Source organism: Mustela nigripes, chromosome 13 (genome assembly GCF_022355385.1).
Source record: "Mustela nigripes isolate SB6536 chromosome 13, MUSNIG.SB6536, whole genome shotgun sequence".
Taxonomy (NCBI): Eukaryota; Metazoa; Chordata; class Mammalia; order Carnivora; family Mustelidae; genus Mustela; species Mustela nigripes.
Window position 1 is genome coordinate 29,768,823 of NC_081569.1, and position 19,090 is coordinate 29,787,912.

At 49.2% G+C, this 19,090-nt stretch overlaps 1 protein-coding gene across 1 annotated transcript; it reads left to right on the forward strand.

The window, feature by feature from the left end:
• The first annotated feature begins 2,616 nt into the window (after nucleotides 1-2,616).
• UBL7 (ubiquitin like 7) lies at nucleotides 2,617-16,152 on the forward strand. Its single transcript, XM_059371841.1, has 11 exons — nucleotides 2,617-2,698; nucleotides 4,197-4,409; nucleotides 5,114-5,233; nucleotides 9,467-9,549; nucleotides 10,321-10,405; nucleotides 11,134-11,191; nucleotides 11,915-12,048; nucleotides 12,302-12,351; nucleotides 12,584-12,751; nucleotides 13,298-13,420; nucleotides 15,910-16,152. The coding sequence occupies exons 2-11, from the start codon at nucleotides 4,226-4,228 to the stop codon at nucleotides 16,045-16,047; spliced, it is 1,143 nt and encodes a 380-aa protein (XP_059227824.1). The 5' UTR covers nucleotides 2,617-2,698; nucleotides 4,197-4,225; the 3' UTR covers nucleotides 16,048-16,152.
• Nucleotides 16,153-19,090: the final 2,938 nt, after the last annotated feature.

Here is a 19,090-nt window from a genome sequence, read left to right on the forward strand (position 1 = left end):
ATTTACAGAAGATGACACAAGAAAATAACTCAAAATTAGGGCAAAGATTTCTTTTCTTTCTTTCTTTTTTTTTTTTTAAGATTTTATTTATTTATTTCACACAGAGAGAGATCACAAGTAGGCAGAGAGGCAGGCAGAGAGAGAAAGGGGGAAGCAGGCTCCTTGCTGAGCAGAGTTGGATGCAGGGCTCAATCCTAGGACTCTGAGATCATGACCAGAGCAAAAGGCAGAGGCTTAACCCACTGAGCCACCCAGGCACCCAGGGCAAAGATTTCTTAAATGAGACATAAAAAGCACCAATCAACAATATTAAATTTCATAAATTAGACTTCTAAGAAATGTTTTAAAAATAACATTAGGTGGTGCCTGGGTGGCTCAGTGGGTTAAGCCTCTGCCTTCTGCTCAGGTCGTGGTCTCAGGGTCCTGGGTCTTAATCCTGCATTGGGCTCCCTGCTCAGCAAGGAGCCTCCTTCCCCTCCTCTCTCTGCCTGCCTCTCTGCCTACTTGTGATCACTCTCTATCTGTTAAATAAATAAATAAATAAAAACACCAGTAAGAGTGTAAAAAAGCAAGCCACTAATTGAGAGAATAACAATATACATTCTTTTTTTTTTTTTTAAAGATTTTATTTATTTATTTGACAGAGAGAGATCACAAGTAGGCAGAGAGGCAGGCAGAGAGAGAGAGGAGGAAGAGAGAGAGAGGAGGAAGCAGGCTCCCTGCTAAGCAGAGAGCCCAATGCAGGACTAGATCCCAGGACCCTGAGATCATGACCTGAGCCGAAGGCAGCGGCTTAACCCACTGAGCCACCCAGGCGCCCCAACAATATACATTCTTGACAAGGACCCACATTTGTGCAATTCCTAATCTCAGTGACAATACTTATTTCTAAAAGTTCTTTTGGCTCTTCTCAAATTCTTTTTTCATCATGTCTTAAAGGCTTGATATCTTCTTTAATGTCTTTAATAATTTAAATTTGCTTCCAAGAGCCCCAGGACCATTTTAAAAATGTACATTTTATTATATATAAATTCTTTCTAAATAAAGTGGATTTAACAAAACGAGCTAATACTAATACGATAACACTTTGAGCATTCTACCTGATTTTATTCTTACGTCATCAGTTCTATATTTTTTTATTCATATAGACCTGGGTTTTGTTGCTCTCTGTGGAAGAATAAATTAGATAAAAAAATTTTAATTGTAGACACTCAAATGTTATTTGCCTCTCCCCCAGCTTATTAAATAGCAGACTTCAGCCAAAACAACTTAACTCACACAAAAGCCACCCAGCTACACATTTTCTCCTGCCACTGAATCTTTAATCTAATAGTGCTTCAGTTTCTGCATCCATTCTTTAGACATTATATCCTACTGTTTATGTTAAAACGCAGATCCTAGGACCAATTTTGGATGTTTCTGGGAAAGTCTGAACACAAACTTGCACAAAGTATAGACCTGGGTCTTCAGATTCACAGATTAGACTATTCTTTCACACCACCAACTCCCTTTTTATGGTCCTGCCCAACCTAGCAGAGAGAATTTTTCCTGTCTTCTGAGCGCTGATGCATCGTTTTTTGTTTTGTTTTTCCAGTTTGCCCTTTGACATAGGGTGCAATTTTTTTCAAAGTTTTCCATTTCATGCAGTGGCGTCAGGGGCGATCTCTGAGGGGCTCAATGCTTTGGTCCTCTCAGACCATGCAGTCTGTTTGCTCTCCTCAGTCAAGCTATCCTGCTCAGCGGCTACCCCACTCCCTGGGCCTACGTTGGAATGTTCTGGAATTACACTTCCACGTTCGTGCACCCCAGATCAGCCTTCAACTGCTACGATCAACCTCATTAACTTCACCTGGTTTTTGGTTTGTTTTTGCTTTCCTTAGTCCTTAATTCTCGAATGGAGTCCAATTAGATGCTGCCCCTCTTCAACATTTTAGCGCTAATTCTAACTTCTGTGCAAACAATCCCGTTCTAACCGTGCATCTAAAATATGCAGTTTCTCTGTGACAGTTCAGTGGAAATTCCTCTCCCCGAATTCTATGGATGACTGTTAGATAAACCTCGCCCCTGCGTGCTGAGGTGTCAGGAACTCCACTTAGTAACAACCCTCCATGGTTTAGAGGGAGGCGTCCTTCCCTTCCCCATCTGCCTCCACAGGTAGGCAGGCTGGCGACGAGAGGCACACCGAAGAGGCTGACTTCACCCGGGTGAACGCCGTTTTCTAGGGTGAGGACCGCGACGTACCGCGGGGCTGTGTCTGAAGAGGCCGCTCGGGAAAGCGCCCTCGGGGCTGAGGGGGACCAGGGTAGGAGGGAGAGGGGATGCGGGCGAGCTTTCCCTCTGGCGGCGCCCTGAAAGCTCGCCGTAGCCCACGGACTCTGCACGTTTCCTGGAACGGCGCCAGGCCCACCTCCCACGACCCGCGCCCTGGAAGGCAGACAAGTACCAGGCCCCTCGCCCACGAAAGCCCGGTAGATACCCTCGCGCGGCAAATTTCAAGTGGCCTAGAAGCCACGCCCTCCCCGTCAACCGGAAGCTTTGCCACTAGCAGAGCCACCAGCCTACAGGCCCCTCAGAAGGGGCGGGGCTGCCTCAGAAACTGCAACTCCCAGAGTGCAGCGCAGGGCTTCCGGCTTCCGGCGAGTGGACCGGAGTGTGTTTACACCGGCGGCTCTGCGGCCGGATTCCTTCCGCGGGACGGGTGAGGGCGCCGGGTGTTGGGCCGCGCGGGCTAGGCGTGTGTCTACTAGTTAGCTGGTCCCGTGGGAGCGGTGGGGTCGTCACCTAAAGATAGTGTCCCTGCCCCACTACTAGCTGTCTATAACCTTGGGCCAGCAACTTCACCTTTCCGAGTTTCAGTTCCCTCGTCTGTATTATCTGGATGATAATGCCTGCCTCAAGAAACAATTGAGAGGATTAAATGAGATATGGTATATAAAAAGACGTATTTATTCTTATAAACCTGAGCAGTATTAAAGTAGATCGGTACCTTGAGGATGCCTTGGGGTCAGCTGTGCAGCCTCAAAGCCACACGGCATTTTTTTTTTTTTTTTTTTTTTTAACTTGCCTACTAGAGGCCGCTTTGGAATCAGGTTATGCTCTTTGGAATGATTATAACGAGGGCTTGCCTGGTCCTATGAGATTCTTCCACCCTCGGAGTTCCTGATGCATTTTCTGGGCACATTTGCCAAGCAGTGGGACAATAAAGGCAAAAATTCTAGTCTTTGCTTTCCAGGGCCTCCTAGAATGGGTTGGGGTGGAGGGTTGAGAATTAAATAGATATTTGTTACCCTTTGCCTTGAGTGAACATGAGAACCTCAGAGGAAAGGGAGAGGGGGTCGAGGAGGTTGTATTTGAGTTGATCTTGTTAGGAGTTTGCTAAGAGACCTAAGGGAGAAGGAATTGTATGCAGTGTGAGTGCTGGGGAGGTTAGGGTAGGGCAGGGCCCTGTTGGGGGGTGGGGGAGAGGAAGACCGGCAGAGGGAACAGAAAAGATGTTATCATGCCAGGCTGTGGAGTTTCGACTTATTCATAGCAGTGGTTTGGAGTCATTGGTGGGGTTCTAAGCAGAGGAATAACTTGGTAAGGTCTGTGTTCTAAGGTGATGATTAACTGTGGAGAACAAATAGATGGTTCCCAGAAGGGAGTTGGGTGGAGGGATGGGTGAAATAGGTGATGGGACTTAAGAGTATACTTAATCAGGATGAGCAGTGAGTAATGTACAGAATTGTGGAATAGCTAAATGGACACCTGAAAGGAATACTCAACTGTATGTTAACTCTACTGAGTTGAAAAAAAGAAAGGGATTCGTTGGCTTTCAGCATGGGTATTTGATAGAGAGATAGACAAGAGGCAGGGAGCTTGTTACAAAGCTATTGCAGTTCAAGAAGACTTGATGAAGAAAACTGGAAATAAGGAGCATAAAGATGATCTCATTTGAACCTCACAACATTCCTATTAAATGAGATGGTGTTTTTATGTCCACTTTAACGATGAAGGAACTGAGGCCCAGAGAGCTGGAGTTCTGTGCTGTTGATCATAGGGTGAGTAAGGAGAGGACTCCGATTCTAGTTCTGGCCTCCCAATGTTGCATCCTGTGTTTTTCCAGCAGTGTCAGACTGAATTAGTTTTCATTCAACCCCTTGGTGGGGTGGGGATGGTGTAGGCCCTTTAACCAGTGAGCCTTTGTTTCTTTACAGGGAGAAAGAGAGAGCGCGAAAGAGAGAGGATGTCTCTCTCAGATTGGCACCTGGCGGTGAAGCTGGCTGACCAGCCACTTGCCCCAAAGTCTATTCTCCAGTTGCCAGAGTCTGAGCTGGGTGAATACTCTCTGGGGGGCTACAGTATTTCATTTCTGAAACAGCTCATTGCTGGCAAACTCCAGGAGTCGGTTCCAGACCCTGAGCTGATTGGTGAGTTTCTGTGGACTGGGAATGGGCTGCTACTCTGATCTCTTTCTGGGGAGATACTTCTGGAATTGCAAGGGTAAGTTAAGAGTTTGGGATTTGTTGCCTCATCATGTTAACAGTCCAGGGAAGTGAATGTTGTTGGGTGAATAGAAACACAAACTGTGCAATAAAACTGTCGGTTGTCATTTCAGTTGTACGTTAAACTGAGCATCCTTATCACAGAGTTCCTTAACTATGACATGGAAGAGCAAGAATTTGGGGTAGACTAGAGACGGAGGAACGCATCGTTGGGGGAGGCCCGCAGTATATGGTATTCCAGATGGATTTTGAGGGATGATTAGAAGGATTTTTGTTTGCCTGGTTAGTTAGAGGGAAGGTAATAAAAAAGGAAAGTAGGATGACAAGGGTATTCAAGGTGGAGGAAGAAGGAATTAAATTAGATTATAAACATAATTTGTTATAGCTGAGGGATCCAATTGGTTCATCCTTTTTTTGTTGTTTTATTTTCCTATTCGTTTAAATTGAGCAGTCTCCAGGACTTGGTACTTGCTAATGATTTTTATTAAAATGTATGTAATACATAAGAGTACTTTTTAAAGCCAGTATCATTCTCCAGCTGTCTGTCCAATCAAGATAAGTTTCTTAGAAGCAGAAACCATCTACATTGTTTTGAGGAGCAAAACATAAGTGGACCATTCTCTTTTTAGATCTGATATACTGTGGCCGGAAGCTTAAAGATGACCAGACCCTTGACTTCTACGGCATTCAACCTGGCTCCACAGTCCATGTTCTGCGGAAGTCCTGGCCCGAGCCTGATCAGAAACCAGGTGAGTAGGGGTCCGTAGATGGGGAGAGCCTCCGTAATCTCTCCAAAGAAAGGGTCTGTGTGTTCTTGAGGCATGGCCTGGGTGGAATAAAGAGGCGATTTACTGAGGTGGTGATGGAGGATATCTTTGTTACTTACTGGATTAGTCTCCCTTTGGTAATAGAGGGCAGTTTTGATCTACTTGCTGTCAACACCACTAACAGAAAGGGGTTTGTTGCTCTACTTTTTAAGTCCATTACCCACTATTTCCTAGTGGAATGGGGAGTGTGTGTCTCTTTAAACTCCTTTAGATTAACAGTGGATTTCTCAGTGAACCTTGTATCTTTTGTTTTTGTTGTTGTTCTCATCAGAAAAAAGCTGGAAACACCTCGTGTTCCTGTAATTATGTAGTTTGTCCTTCTGTTAGCAAATCTCCCCACAAGTGGCCCTAGGTGGTGATTTATTCAGCCCAATCCTTCCTGCTATCCTGGTAGTGTAATTTCCTGAAGCTTGAGAATAACAGTATTAAAGTAGCTCTTGGAGTAAACTTACAAGACCTTTAATGCCTTTTTGATTTATTAATAAAAGGCGCTGCTTAGAATTCATAATTTAAATTTTCCTATCTGTGTTTTAAAAGCTTTTCCAAGGATAAAACTAAGCTGTGTGAAAAGATTAGCTTTGTGAAACTGGCAGTTTGACATATTTTTGTACTTTCATGATGGCTGTGATTGATTATAAGCTTGAAATTTCTCCTCTTTTCAATTCTAAACATAAAGGACAAAAAGATCTTCTTCTTTCTTTTTTTTAAAGGATTTTATTTATTTATTTGACAAACAGATCACAAGTAGGCAAAGAGAGAGGCAGAGAGAGAGCATGGAGCCCGATGTGGGGCTTGATCCCAGGACCCTGGGATCATGACCTGAGCTGAAGGCAGAGGCTCAACCCACTGAGCCACCAGGTGCCCCCAAAAGATCTTCTTTTGTCCACTTGTGGGAAATGAGAAAGAGAAAGGCAGTCTTTGACATTCAGAGATTGGCCTGGCCCTCAGCTAGGCCTTGAAACAGATCGCCAACATCTATAAGGCCACTTACTCTGAGAAAGTAATGGATCAAGGCAACAATAAGATCCCTCTCATTTCTGAATAGAGACAAAGCCCTGAACATGGTCCACATCACAAAAATGACCACATACCCCTGTGTCCAGCTGTCATGATTGACTGTTTCATTTTTACCAGTTACAGCTTTGGCCTTGTTCTAGTTTTCCTTCCTTCTAGGTAAGGATTTTTTTTTTTTTTTTTTTTTTTAGGACTTTTTTTTTTTTTTTGACAGAGAAAGAGAGAGAGAGATCACAAGTAGGCAGAGATGGGAGGGGGGGAAGCAGGCTCCCTGCTGAGCAGAGAGCCCGATGCGGGGCTCAGTCCCAGGACCCTGAGATCATGACCTGAGCTGAAGGCAGAGGCTTAACCCACTGAGCCACCCAGGTGCCCGTAAGTATGAATTGTTAAGATACCCAGTCATAAAGTCCTCCCCACTTCCTGACAGCCTTCAACCCAGAACAAAACCATACTTCTTTAAATGTCCCCCCACATCACAGCCAAAGCCCAAATCCTATCAGTTTTCTCTGATGTCATCTGATTGAGGTGTCCACACTTCCCATGGTGTGCACCCTCCTCTCTGTACAGAGCTGTAACCCCAACATGGTCTACCCCAGGTGTGCCCCTCTGGTCTTCTGGCTGGAGGGCACTGCCAGAAGGAAAGTAACATATGTTGCTCCTTCTAGCTAGATTGTTTCTCTTTGATACCGCATTTCATCATTAGGCCTGCCAGCCAGATGACAGCGTTAGCGTTTTATAGATGAGGAAAAGGAGCATTAGAAAAGGCATTTATTGGGTCGCCAGGGTGGCTCAGTTGGTTAACCATCTGCTTTCAGCTCAGGTCATGATCTCAGGGTTCTGGGATCAAGTCCCGTGTCGACTCCCTGTTCAGCGGGGAGCCTGCTTCTCCCTCTGCCCCTCCCCCTGCTCGTGCGTTCTCTCTCGCTCTCTCTCAAATAAATAAAATCTTTAAAAGAAAAGGTATTCATTCAAGGTCATCTACTTAGAAAGTGAGTGCAAGAGCTGGGATGTGAATCAGGTTTTCCTGGCTCCAGAACCCACGTTCTTTCCATCGGGCTGGCTGTCTCCTACTTCCAAAGAGTGAGACTGAGATTAGCTCCGGAATGTTTTGGAGACAACCATAACTCTTTGCTGATGGCAGGCTTAATCTATTAAGAGTCCATTTCCTCCTCCCTTTGGCCTAGAGATTTATTTTTGAAACAAAATCACGTTTTATTGTGAGTGAAAATAAACTCATATCCGAAAAGAATCCTATCACGATGGCATTTTGGATATTTTATCCTTGAGTGCTCTTAAAAAAGGAAGCACATTTCTTGATCTCCCACTCAATTAGCGCCTGTAGGAGGAGAACCTTTCAGTCCCTTCCTTCCCACCTGGATCTCTTTGATGGTTCTCTGTGGCAGGTTACCAGTCTCCTCAGGATCTCACTCAGCCTGCTGTTCCAGCAGTGACGACGTGTACCCTGAGCTCCAGCCACAAAAACCAACTTGCTGGGGTACCTGGGTGGCTCAGTGGGTTAAAGCCACTGCCTTTGGCTCAGGTCATGATCATGGGGTCCTGGGATCGAGCCCCGCATCGGGCTCTCTGCTCAGCAGGAAGCCTGCTTCCTCCTCTCTCTCTTCCTGCCTCTCTGCCTGCTTGTGATCTCTGCCTGTCAGATAAATAGATAAAATCTAAAAAAAAAAAAAAAAAAAACCAACTTGCTGCTCTGTCAAAGCCCTTCATTGTTCTAGGCTTCTGTGGCTTTGCACATGTTCTCACTTAAGCTTAGGACTTTCTCCCCCAGTAAACATCTGCTTGGCCTTGAGCACCCTCTCAGATGGTCTCCCCTGGGAGACGGCTCTGTGTCCTAGCCCGCCCTCTCCGTGACGGCTGTCTGCTTCCTGCTCCGCATGCCCTAACTGGGACCTGCATCTCTGTGGAGCATTCAGCCTGTTACTTTGTCCTTGTGTGTTTGTGGCTTTGATCTAGTCTTGCTGCTTCTCCTGTCCCAAGAGCTCCTTGCTGTGGTAGGGAGTCTTATTTTCGTGCCTTCCTCTGCCTTTCCCCAAACCAGGCCTGGAGTAAATGGCTTACTTCATGTTTGTTGAATGAATAAATTGGGTAATTCACTTAAGATGAATCTTTGTTGAAAGGTACCTCTGATTAGAAGTAGAGGGAAGGACATGATTGCTGCCCCAGACCCCGGGTGCTATTCCCCTTGCTTTGGGACCGATGGCCCTGGAGTTGGGCAGTACACAGTGTGTAAGATCACAAGTAGCTGTCTTGGGTGAGGAGAACCACACTTCAAAGTGTGATCCAGTGTGGACTTCCTACCTTCTCCCTCTCCTTATATCCAGATTTCTTCCCCTATGAAATGGGCTGATGTCCTCAATAGTAAAGTAAACCAAGGAAAACTAAGACAACTGCTAAACTTTCCCATGTATGGGACTGAATCATAGTATCCAAAGATCAGAAGGGAGCTTTGAGTCTCAGTGAGCCACTTGCTATGGGGTGTGTAATACAAGGTTATCAAGAACCCTAGGAGCACAGTGTGTTTCCTCGGTCCTTCTTATATATACTTTTTCAAATCCAGAATAATATTACAGAAGCCTGGAAGAAGATACCAAAGAGGAAACAATCAGCTTTGATTGTGCCACCCTACCTAAGTCCTGTTCTTCCCTTTGTACCCTTCTAGCCTGGGACCACGTGTACATGGACACATTTTACGCAGTTTTACTAGAAAACATATGTACAACTTTGTGTTCTATTTCTCTCCCTTACCATACTGTGTCAGCATCGCTCCATATTGTTCAGATGGCTTTCGGTACTTATTTTAAACCACTGTATAAAAAGTCTGCTGAGTTGATCATACCTTCCCCCTTGCAAATGTCAGAAGTCTAGAATTCCCACAGCGGGAAACCGATCAGAGCTCTCTTTTCTGTGTGGCAAGAGTCACCTTTGCCGGAAATTGGAAGCTCTTCATTTTATGTGCCAGAGATGCTTAAAAGAGAGTGTGGTTTTCACCTCTGGGGCTCCAGTGGTGTTTCTGCATGGGGGCCCTCGTCCACTTGGTGGGGTGCTGGGGAAAGCGCCAAAATGCTGCTGTGCCTCTATCACAGGGCCAGGCTGGGTTGTGGGTAACTGAGTGTCTCATCCCAGAACCTGTGGACAAAGTGGCTGCCCTGAGGGAGTTCCGGGTGCTGCATACCGCCCTGCACAGCAGCTCATCCTACAGGGAGGCGGTGAGTGCGAGCTTGTGCTGGGAGCCTCTTCCCGGGATAGTGGGTGAGGGGTGTAGAGTGGGAGTTGGCAGCCCATCGCCATGGCTACCGAGAGTTCCTAGGGAGTTTTTGTCATGCCTGTGGGTCTCAGTAGAGCCCTCTCATCCCCCAAAGGGGCTCTCTCAGCTAGGTATTGTTGATTCCCTCTAATGATAATGATCCCGCCTCTCCTGATAGCAGCTTCATGGAATGAATGTAGTTTCAACCAGTGGATCCACATGCTGTTTCTGCGGGAACTCGTTCTGGGACTTGCTGCTGAGTCGCCTGCCCACCGTGCCTTACCTGGATTTCCTCACTGGGCAGATACGCTAATGTGTCTCTGTAGGGGAATGGATAAACCAAATTAATAGAGCTGCAAACTTCCCCATATGTATGCATACAAAATGATAATTTTATAGAGGTTGAAAAGGGCTTTTGGGACCTAGAGGAATGTTTGCTACAGGCTTTACAAAGAGAGCTTTTATTTTGGAAACATTAGAACCTCAGATGAGGGAAAGGAATAGAAATTGAAGGTTTACTTTGATCTTGCCTTTTTTTTTTTTAAATTGTTTACCCTCCAGTAAGCCACAATGTTAGAGCAAAAAGAGGTTTGTCAGTTTCCTGGGGCTACTGTTCCACTGAGGTGGTGTGTGGGCATGAGCTTGTAGAGGGAGGAAGCCCTTCAGCAGCGTGTGGGTGTTTGCTGAGTGGATTGGGCCAGTAGAGTGCCCAGCCTCCCCGTTTCTCCTGCAGGTCTTCAAGATGCTTGGCAATAAGGAGTCTCTGGATCAGATCATTGTGGCCACGCCGGGCCTCAGCAGTGACCCTATTGCTCTTGGTAAGTGCCAGAAGAAATAGGAGCTGTTGGAGAAGGAGAAACCAGGGGAAGGCAATTCCCATCTTATCCAGAATCGCTGGTCTTGTTGGGGAGAAAAGAGAGACCAAGACGCGCCCCCTGTCCCTAGTCTTCCAAAAGTGGTCAGTGCCACTGAGAAGTCATGGCCTACCTAACATCAGAAATGAGACATGAGGGCGCCTGGGTGGCTCAGTGGGTTGGGCTGCTGCTTTCGGCTCAGGTCATGATCCCAGGATTCTGGGATCAAGCCCCACGTCGGGCTCTCTGCTCAGCAGGGAGCCTACTTCTTGTCCCCACCCCCCACCACCTGTCTCTCTGCCTACTTGTGATCTCTGTCAAATAAATAAATAAATCTAAAAAAAAAAAAAAGAAATGAGACATGAGGATGCCAAATGGGGGGCAGCAGTTAGCCCCCTGCAGGAAAGACTTCCTGGACACATTGGTGGCTTAGGGAAGAACCCAGACATATGGGGAGGAGAGGCTGGCTTGTTAGTCTGAGGCATGTGACCTAAGTGGAGGCAACGAGAGGGGCACAAGATGGAGAACACTTGACTTGTGCTTCTTGGAGCTTTGTTCCCCCACCTTTTCGTGGAAGCTGCTTTGTGATCCTGTGTCCCTGTTGAGCCGATTGTTCTGAGGCCTACAGCCTCTTTGCCCTCCTGGATCTGGCTGGATTCCCAGTCTCTGAGGTGAGGCCTATTCTCCTTCAGGTGTTCTCCAGGACAAGGACCTCTTCTCTGTCTTCGCTGATCCCAGCATGCTTGATACGTAAGTATACCCATCTTGTTAAAGGGTCCCCTATCCCTCCCCAGATGGTTGGCCCAGAAACCTCATTGTCGCCCTGGGTTCTGCTCTTGGAGCCTGATCCTGGCTATCCCTGAGTCCACCTGTGAAGTATGTCAGGAGGTGAGAAAGAGCAGGGGGCTACCAGTAGACCGACAAAGTCCAAGGGCAGGGACACATGGAGATGTGGAGACAAGCAGGGTTCTGAGGGCGATGGCTTTGCGGGCCTGGTTCAGTTCCGCTCTCTCTGTAGATATTGGAGAGCCTTGGAAATACTTTAGGATGGGGAAATAAGCAGGTGCACTGATCACTAAAATTCTAGAGTAATTTGGAAGGGATACAGTAAAGGTCCTATCCCTTATTCTGCACATGAAGGAAGAGAGGGGACCTCCCAGAGATTTCCTGGAAGAAAGTCTCTGTGGAGTTGAGACTGGAGAAGGGCCTCTGAGCCTCCTAGGCTGCGCATGTCCCATCATGCCTTGCTGGAGGGCAGGTGGAGCATCGGCAGGGGACCCTCAGAGCACAGAGCCTACTGCTGTTGCTGGGGACAGAGCAGTAGGAGGACAAAGGCAGCCGTTGGGAGGTGCTGAGGAATTGAAAGGCGGGTATAGGCAGTGCGATTGTCTGGAGGGCACCCAGAACTTCTGTCATGCTGAGGGTACTCGGTCCTTCCCAGTCACCCTCTGTTTCTTTCTGCCTCTGTCCCAGGTTGGTGCCTGCTCACCCAGCCCTGGTCAATGCCATCGTCCTGGTCCTGCACTCGGTGGCTGGCAGCACCCCGCTGCCGGGAGCCGACTCCTCTTCACGGAGCGCACCCTCCAGCTCATATCGGGACATGCCCGGTAGGCCCCAGGGCGGCGTAACGCCGGCCCCCTGGGGAGCCCGCAATAGCCCAGGGATTTGCTTTACTCAGCAGCTATGTATAGCCCTGGCAGAGGGCGTTCCTTGGGAACTCTCGGTTTGAGTCAGGGAGTGCATCTGTCCTGTAATTTTCCAAGGGGAGAGACGAAAATGTGAATTTGGAGAGTATCTGATTCTGGAGCTACGCCTGTGCCTTTCTGTTCTTCCTCCCCAAATCTGTTCTCCCTCCTCCAGGTGGCTTCCTGTTCGAAGGGCTCTCTGATGACGAGGACGACTTTCACCCAGTAAGTGGCCTGGCTGCTTGCCACTTGAGAGGGTGCCCGAGACGTGCCTCTCCCTGGGACTTGGCACACCCAAGCTGGGAGGTGGTCTTAACCCCTTCGGTGGCCAATCTGTGGCATACTCTTCCCTTCTGAGCCTGGCAGCCGTTCAGGCAGGTCCTGTAGCAGGGGCGGGGCCCATGTGGGACTGTCACAGTGCTACACTGCCACTCTCCTGGTTGCCTCCCTTCTCCAGAGCTCCAGGTCCACGCCCTCTAGCAGCACACCCAGCTCACGCCCAGCCTCCTTGGGGTACAGTGGAGCTGCCGGCCCCCGGCCCATCACCCAGAGTGAGCTGGCCACTGCCCTAGCCCTGGCCAGCACTCCGGAGAGCAGCTCTCACACACCGACTCCTGGCACCCAGGTATGAAGGGAGGGCCTGAAGAGGGAGGCTGGCCCCCAGGAGAGAGGCGCCCCAGCGGTATTGGCCTCGGTACTCCACCTGGTTTGAGCTGAAGTGTGCCTAGAGCCATGGTGGGGTTCTCAGGACAGCTCTGTCGACCTCCCCTTCACCCCTAGGCTTTAAGGCTTAGCCTCCAGGGTTCAGTACAGTCCAGAATTCCTCTCTTCATAGCTCACATAATGTGCCCTTCTTCATCCCTGACAGGGCTCAGCCATGTGGCCTAAGCGTTCCTGGTAATGGTCACTGTAGCTGCCAAGGGCATCTCTCCTAGTGCTGGGGCCCTAGGCTAGGTCAGGGGCTTGATTCCATTTCCCTGGAGCAAAAGAGGATGGAATCTTTCCTGGAGCTTTTAGGTACCCCTCTGTGGTCGTCTCATGCAGGTCTCTTTTGGGAGGCAGTAGTTGGGTCCCCGAGGGCCTCACAGTAGGGTGCTGGGACAGCAGCTGGTAATGTGCTGGAAGACTCAGGTGGCTCTGAGGGTGGCACTGACCGCTGCTTTGTCTCTAGGGCCATTCCTCGGGGACCTCGCCAATGTCTTCTGGGGTCCAGTCAGGGACTCCCATCACCAACGATCTCTTCAGCCAAGCCCTACAGCATGCCCTTCAGGCCTCGGGGCAACCCAGCCTTCAGGTCAGTTTTCCCTACTCCTGGTGTCCTGGTTACTGGCAGCTTCTTAGCTACTTTGGGTAGTCAGCTTCTTTCTGCTCTCCAGAGGGATTTCTTCACTCCAGAAACAGCTGGGGCATGGTGCTGTGACAGGAGAGGGTGTTCCCAGCAAGGGTAGTTGTCCCTATGGCTTCCGCTCCCAGACCCTGTGATTGTGGTCTGCCTCCATGACTGTGTGGCTTGGATACTTAGGGCAGTTTGAGTCAAGGGGCCATTCATTCATTCCATGAGCACTGACTGAATGTTGAGTACATATATTTCAGACCTGGGTCCAGCTCCTGGGGCAGAGACAAACCATTATCATCCCTGCCATGGAGGGGAACAAGGAGATGTGATTGTCAGTGAGTTGGTTAGAGGTTAGCCGGGTGGGGAAGGAGGTATTTAGGTGGGAGGACAGTATCCAGGCAGAGGCAGCCACTTGTGGAGGTACACGTGGCATATCCAAGCCTGCGGGCCAGAGGGCAATGTCCTTGTGGAGAAGATCCTGAGATGGAGCCAGTGAAAAGGGAGCAGGAGCCTGAGCACGAAGGCCTGGAGTTCCTGGGTAAGGAGACCAGGCTGGATTCTACGATCACCAGGGAGCCATGGAAGGTTTTCAGCAAGGAAGGATACTATTGCTGCTTTGCTTCCTGGGCAGGTCACCCTAGCAGCTAAGTGGAAGGTCCTAGGTACCATTGTTTGCTTGCGCATCTGCATGTGTGAGCTGTCTGTTGCTTTCTCTTTCCTTTGCTCCTCACTTGAATCTGGGGGTGAGTGTCATTTCTGGAACTTCTCCAGGTTCATGAAGCCATCCAGTGGGAAAGACAGGTTTCCAGGTCCTGTGGTTTTCTCTAAACCTGGACTAAGCTCTAAAACTGGACAGTTTCAGAGTTTCTCTAAACTCTAAACTGGACAGTGAGGGGGAACAGGAGCAGGCCCGTGGACAGCTTGTCCTTTCCGTTCCTTCATCTTCCCCAGCTAGATGCCTCTTCACTCTGCTGTCCAGCTCAGGAGCTTTCACTGGCTCCACCTGGCCCATAAATGAGGCCAAGTTGGTTTGTGTGGTTTTTGAAAAGCTCTCCACGCCTCTGAATTTGCGTGTCATCCCCACTACCTTCTCTTTCCCACGGGTGAGCACATTGTCTTCCCCTAAGTCGTGCACTTCCTCCTTTATGAGGTAGAGATATTATTAAGCTTTGAAAGTACTAAAAGAAAATTTGGGTTAATTTCTTTAAACCTTTATAGTAGAAAGACCTTTTGTAGCTGAGAGTCAAAATCCAGAAGCCATTACATGAAGAGTAAAAGATCTTGAGTTTGTAAAAGTGAAGATTTCTGCATTGCAAACCAAACCAACAAACAAAAAACAAGCAAAGACTGAAGCCGAACAAACTGGGAAAAAAACCTTTAACATGTATCAGGCAAAGGGCAAAACTTCCCTGGTATGGAGAATTCTAGTAATTTGGGATTAAGAACTCCATAGAAAAAGGGGCAAAGGGCAATAGCAGACTCTTTGTGGAAAGGAAATACTGTTAGCCTTAAAGCTGTGTGATTCCTTACAGCCCCATTTCTTGGAATTTATCCTGGAGATGGAGGTAATGTGTGTAGAAAGTGACAGTTGTACAGAGGCAGTCACTGTAGCATTGTTTGTGATGGCAGAAGACTAGAAGTAGCTTGGTTATGATACATTTCAGGACGTCCATGATTTGGAATATTGTACAATTAAAAAAATCTTTATTTAGGGGCACCTGAGTGGCTCTGTTGGGTAAGCATCTGCCTTCAGCTCAGGTCATGGTTCCAAGATCCTGGGATCAAGCCCCGAGTTGGGCTCCTGGCTCAGCCAGGAATCTGCTTCTCCCTCTGCCTGCCCTTTCCCCCCATCCTGTGTGCACATTCACATGCTCTCTCAAATAAAAATCTTAAGAAAAAAAATTAAAAATAAATGAAAGGGTCTTAGTGGCATAGAGAGATCACTGGGATGCATTAACTTTGTTGGAAAAAAGTGGGAGGGGTTGCTGAATGTAGAACAAGGGTCTCAGAAAAGGATTTAAGAATACATATTTGTATTTTCTCAAAGTAAAATAGGTTCTCTGGGGTGGGAATGGGAATGGATAGAGTGAGACTTTTCACCCTGTGTTGTGCTCAGAAATAAAACTAATTTAAAAATGTATGCCCTCCCCCCGCCATTCCATGTGTACATGTCTGTTGATCTATACATAGAGCAGGAGAAAGAAAGTTGTTTAATTTTTCGAAATTTAGACTATGAGTAATCTGCGCCTTCTCTTGATCTTTACGGTGGCATTTTCCCTTTTTTTAATTGGGAAAAATTGCTCGTTCGTTCTCTGAACCCTCCTGCCCTTCTGCTGAAAGCCGTGGGAACCCACGTTCTTCTCCCGACTCCCGCCGCGAGGGCAGACCGGAGCGAGTCTGCAGAGGAGCACAGCTAACAGCTTCTGCCTGCTCCTTTCTTTCTTCAGAGCCAGTGGCAGCCTCAGCTGCAGCAGCTACGTGACATGGGCATCCAGGACGACGAGCTGAGCCTGCGAGCCCTGCAGGCCACGGGTGGTGACATCCAGGCGGCCCTGGAGCTCATCTTTGCCGGCGGAGCCCCATGAACTCCTGTTCCTTCTCACCCCCCAGCAAACTGCCAAGGTGGCTGCCCCCGGGAGACACCCTGAAGGTGCCTCATCTCTCCTCTCCCCAATACATCTGATCGTTGACCTTCTGCCTTGTTCTTTGCGTGGCCTGTCTGGCTGACTTGAGCTGGTGGAGGCAGGGGGGCAAGCAGGGCGTATGGGTCTTGGTGTGTGGCTCGGCCCTGCTTCTGAGCCTTGGGTGGAAAATTTGTAGTCATAGGATGTTGTGTGATGCCCAGACTCTGTTTTGGGAGAAGTTTCCCATGCTAGCCCCAGACCCTTTGGTACTTGGAGTGTGGCAGCCTCACGACATGCCCCAGGTTGGAGCAAGGCTGCCACCCAGTGTCCAGGGTGGCTGCTGTGTGGCTGCTATGGCCAGAAGAGGCGTGTGCTTCTGACATGACCCCAGGCTGGGGATTAGCCAGGGCTACTTTTACTGGGAGCAGGTAGGGCAGCTTGCCTTCCCACATGCTTCTAGAAGATTCTGCCTCCCTCCCCTGGCCTCATCTCTTCAGGCAGTCTTTGCCACTGATGCTGTAATGACTCCAGAGCCAGACTGCAGGCCTCAGAGCCTTGCCAGAAGGCAGGGCCCTCTTCTCTGTCCTGAAGGCATAAATACAAGAGCAGTTAAATAACAATACTAAACAACAACACCAACACGAACAGGGCTCAGCTTTCATCTTGAAGAGAGGGCACCAACCCCCAAGCTGCTGCTCCATCTGCCTGAGCTCTCGTTCCCCTTGGCACAGTGTTCCCTACCGCGTCGCAGACACGTCCAAGTTGAGCGAGTGGGTTTCGTGTGCTTTGAATACTTTGTCACATCCTTCCCCTCAGATGGTGTTTCAGTGGAAAGGAGCGCAGGGGTCTGCTCCTGCCCTGGGCCTTTGGCAGACGTTCTGTCCGCGGCATCTGCAGTCATGGTCATTCAGCTTGTGCTTGTCGCTTCCTGGGACGAGAGGTGTCCCCGCTCCTAAGGATTGCCTCTTCTGTCCTTTGTTTCTCCGAGCGTTTGGCCTTTAGTCCCCAATCCCTCTGGTCTGCTAGTGGGGCTCTGGTGAGGGAGACAAACGGCAAGTCACTTGGCCCTTTGGCTTATGCTAGTGTTGGTGCGTCCTGTTCTCTCTGCATGCTTTCTGGTTTATCAGTGATGCTCTTAAAGGAGGTACTCAGGGGGGACCCATGGTTCCAGATATGGCCTCAATAGCACATTGTTCTTTCCCTCCTCCAGAAAATGTGAAGTCTTGCGGCCTTCCCCTCTCTGTTCTAGTTGAGAAGTGTTCGCATTGGCTGCAAAGTCTCGGAACTCACCCCGGTTTCTTGGTGCCGGGCCTCTTTGTGCCTCAGTGGTCTGCTTGGAGCCCATCTGCCTCCTTGTGCTTGGGAACAAAGCTCTGTCTTTGCACGCGGTGTCCCTGGCTTGTTTGTGGTGGAAACAAAGGCCATTTCCATCCTCGTGGGACCACTTGGTCAATGGGCCTGACACAGCCCTACCTCTCCCCACGCTACTGCCTGCCTAGAGCTAGTTTCATTCTGTGGCAAGTCATACTCTGCCCCTGGGGACAGGGGACAGGTGCTGGAGCTCCCCTACCCCTTTATGCTGTGAGACATTTGGGTAACCCTGTTCTGTCCCTGGAACTGACCCCGAAATACCAGTTGTAGGGCTTCCCAGAATTGAACTGTTTCCACGATTTCCCTTTCCCTTCTTTGTCAGCTCTTTCCTCCAGGGTCTTGGCAAGTTGGCTTTGCTTCCTTTGGCCACATTTTAAATAATATATGTTGAGTCTGATAAGTGCTGCGACGGAGTCTGGGGCTTTCCATGGGCCAAGGCCTCCTTCCTCATCATTGTTCCTTCCACACTTTCAACAAACATTTATCCAGCCTCTGCTCTGTGCCAGGTAAACCTGACAGGGTCCTTGCTGTCAGAGAGCCACGTCACTGGGAAGACAGAAAAATAGATGTTTACACTAAGGCCTGGGGAGAGCTGGTGAGGCAGGTCCCCTGGGCTTGGGGCTCCTAGGACGGGGAGCTCACTTGGGTTAGAGTGGGGATATGTGTGTGAGGGAGAGCTGCTTGGAGAGAGTGGTGCCCGACCTAGAGCTGAGGGGGAGGAGGAACTGGGCGCCAAGGAGTACGTTTTGAGTGGGCTGGAGTGGGAAGAACAGGGGTCCTATGGCCCTATGTGGTGGTGGATTTTGAGGCAGGCAGAGGCTGGGTCATTTTGTAAGCCACGTCATAGGGAGTTTGGACTTCTCTGAAGGACACTGGGACATTGTGGGAGATTTCGAATCAGGGTAGAGTGAGCTTTGCATTTTAGAGAGGTCACTGGCAGCTGTGTGTGAACAAGTGGGGGAGTAGGGCAGACTTGCAGGAGGGAGGCCAGTGAGGAAGCTGTGATCCACTTACACTGACCATGGGTTTACCGGGCAGTGTGGCGGTGTGAGGGGAGGGCAGGTGGAGAGCCAATTAACAGCAAGGAATCATCATTCATATGGCATCTTGGGAAAGGGGAACATACTTAATTACCCCCAGTTATCAGCTGGGGACACCGGGGTCGAGAAGTGAGGTAATCTGTCCACAGTCTCTGTTAAGCATTGGGCAAGTTGGCCTTGGGAACTCAGGTCTGTCTTATTCCAAAGCTGGTGTACCTCCCACTGCTGCCCCTGGCTGGTGAGTGAGTGTGTGTTTGTGTGTTGGTAGCGGGGGAGGTGCTGCAGGGTCTGACCAGGCTGAGGAGCTTGGGCTTTCTCCTGACACCAGAGAGCTCCTTGGATGGCTTTAGGCAGGGCAGTGGGGGAGCCAGATTCTTGTGAGGTAACCTGACAGCTGCGTGGAGGCTGGATTTGTGGGAAGTGAGATTGGCAGTAGGAGACCAGCTAGGAGGCTTGCTGCCTGCAGATGGGACTCAAGTGGGGGCCTCGAGGAGAGCCGCAGCAGGGGGGCTGAGTGGCAGGGAGGGAAGGGAGATGTGAAAGACAGGCTAGCTGTGGGGACAAGGGGGAGAGGGAAGGGACCACAGGGTTGG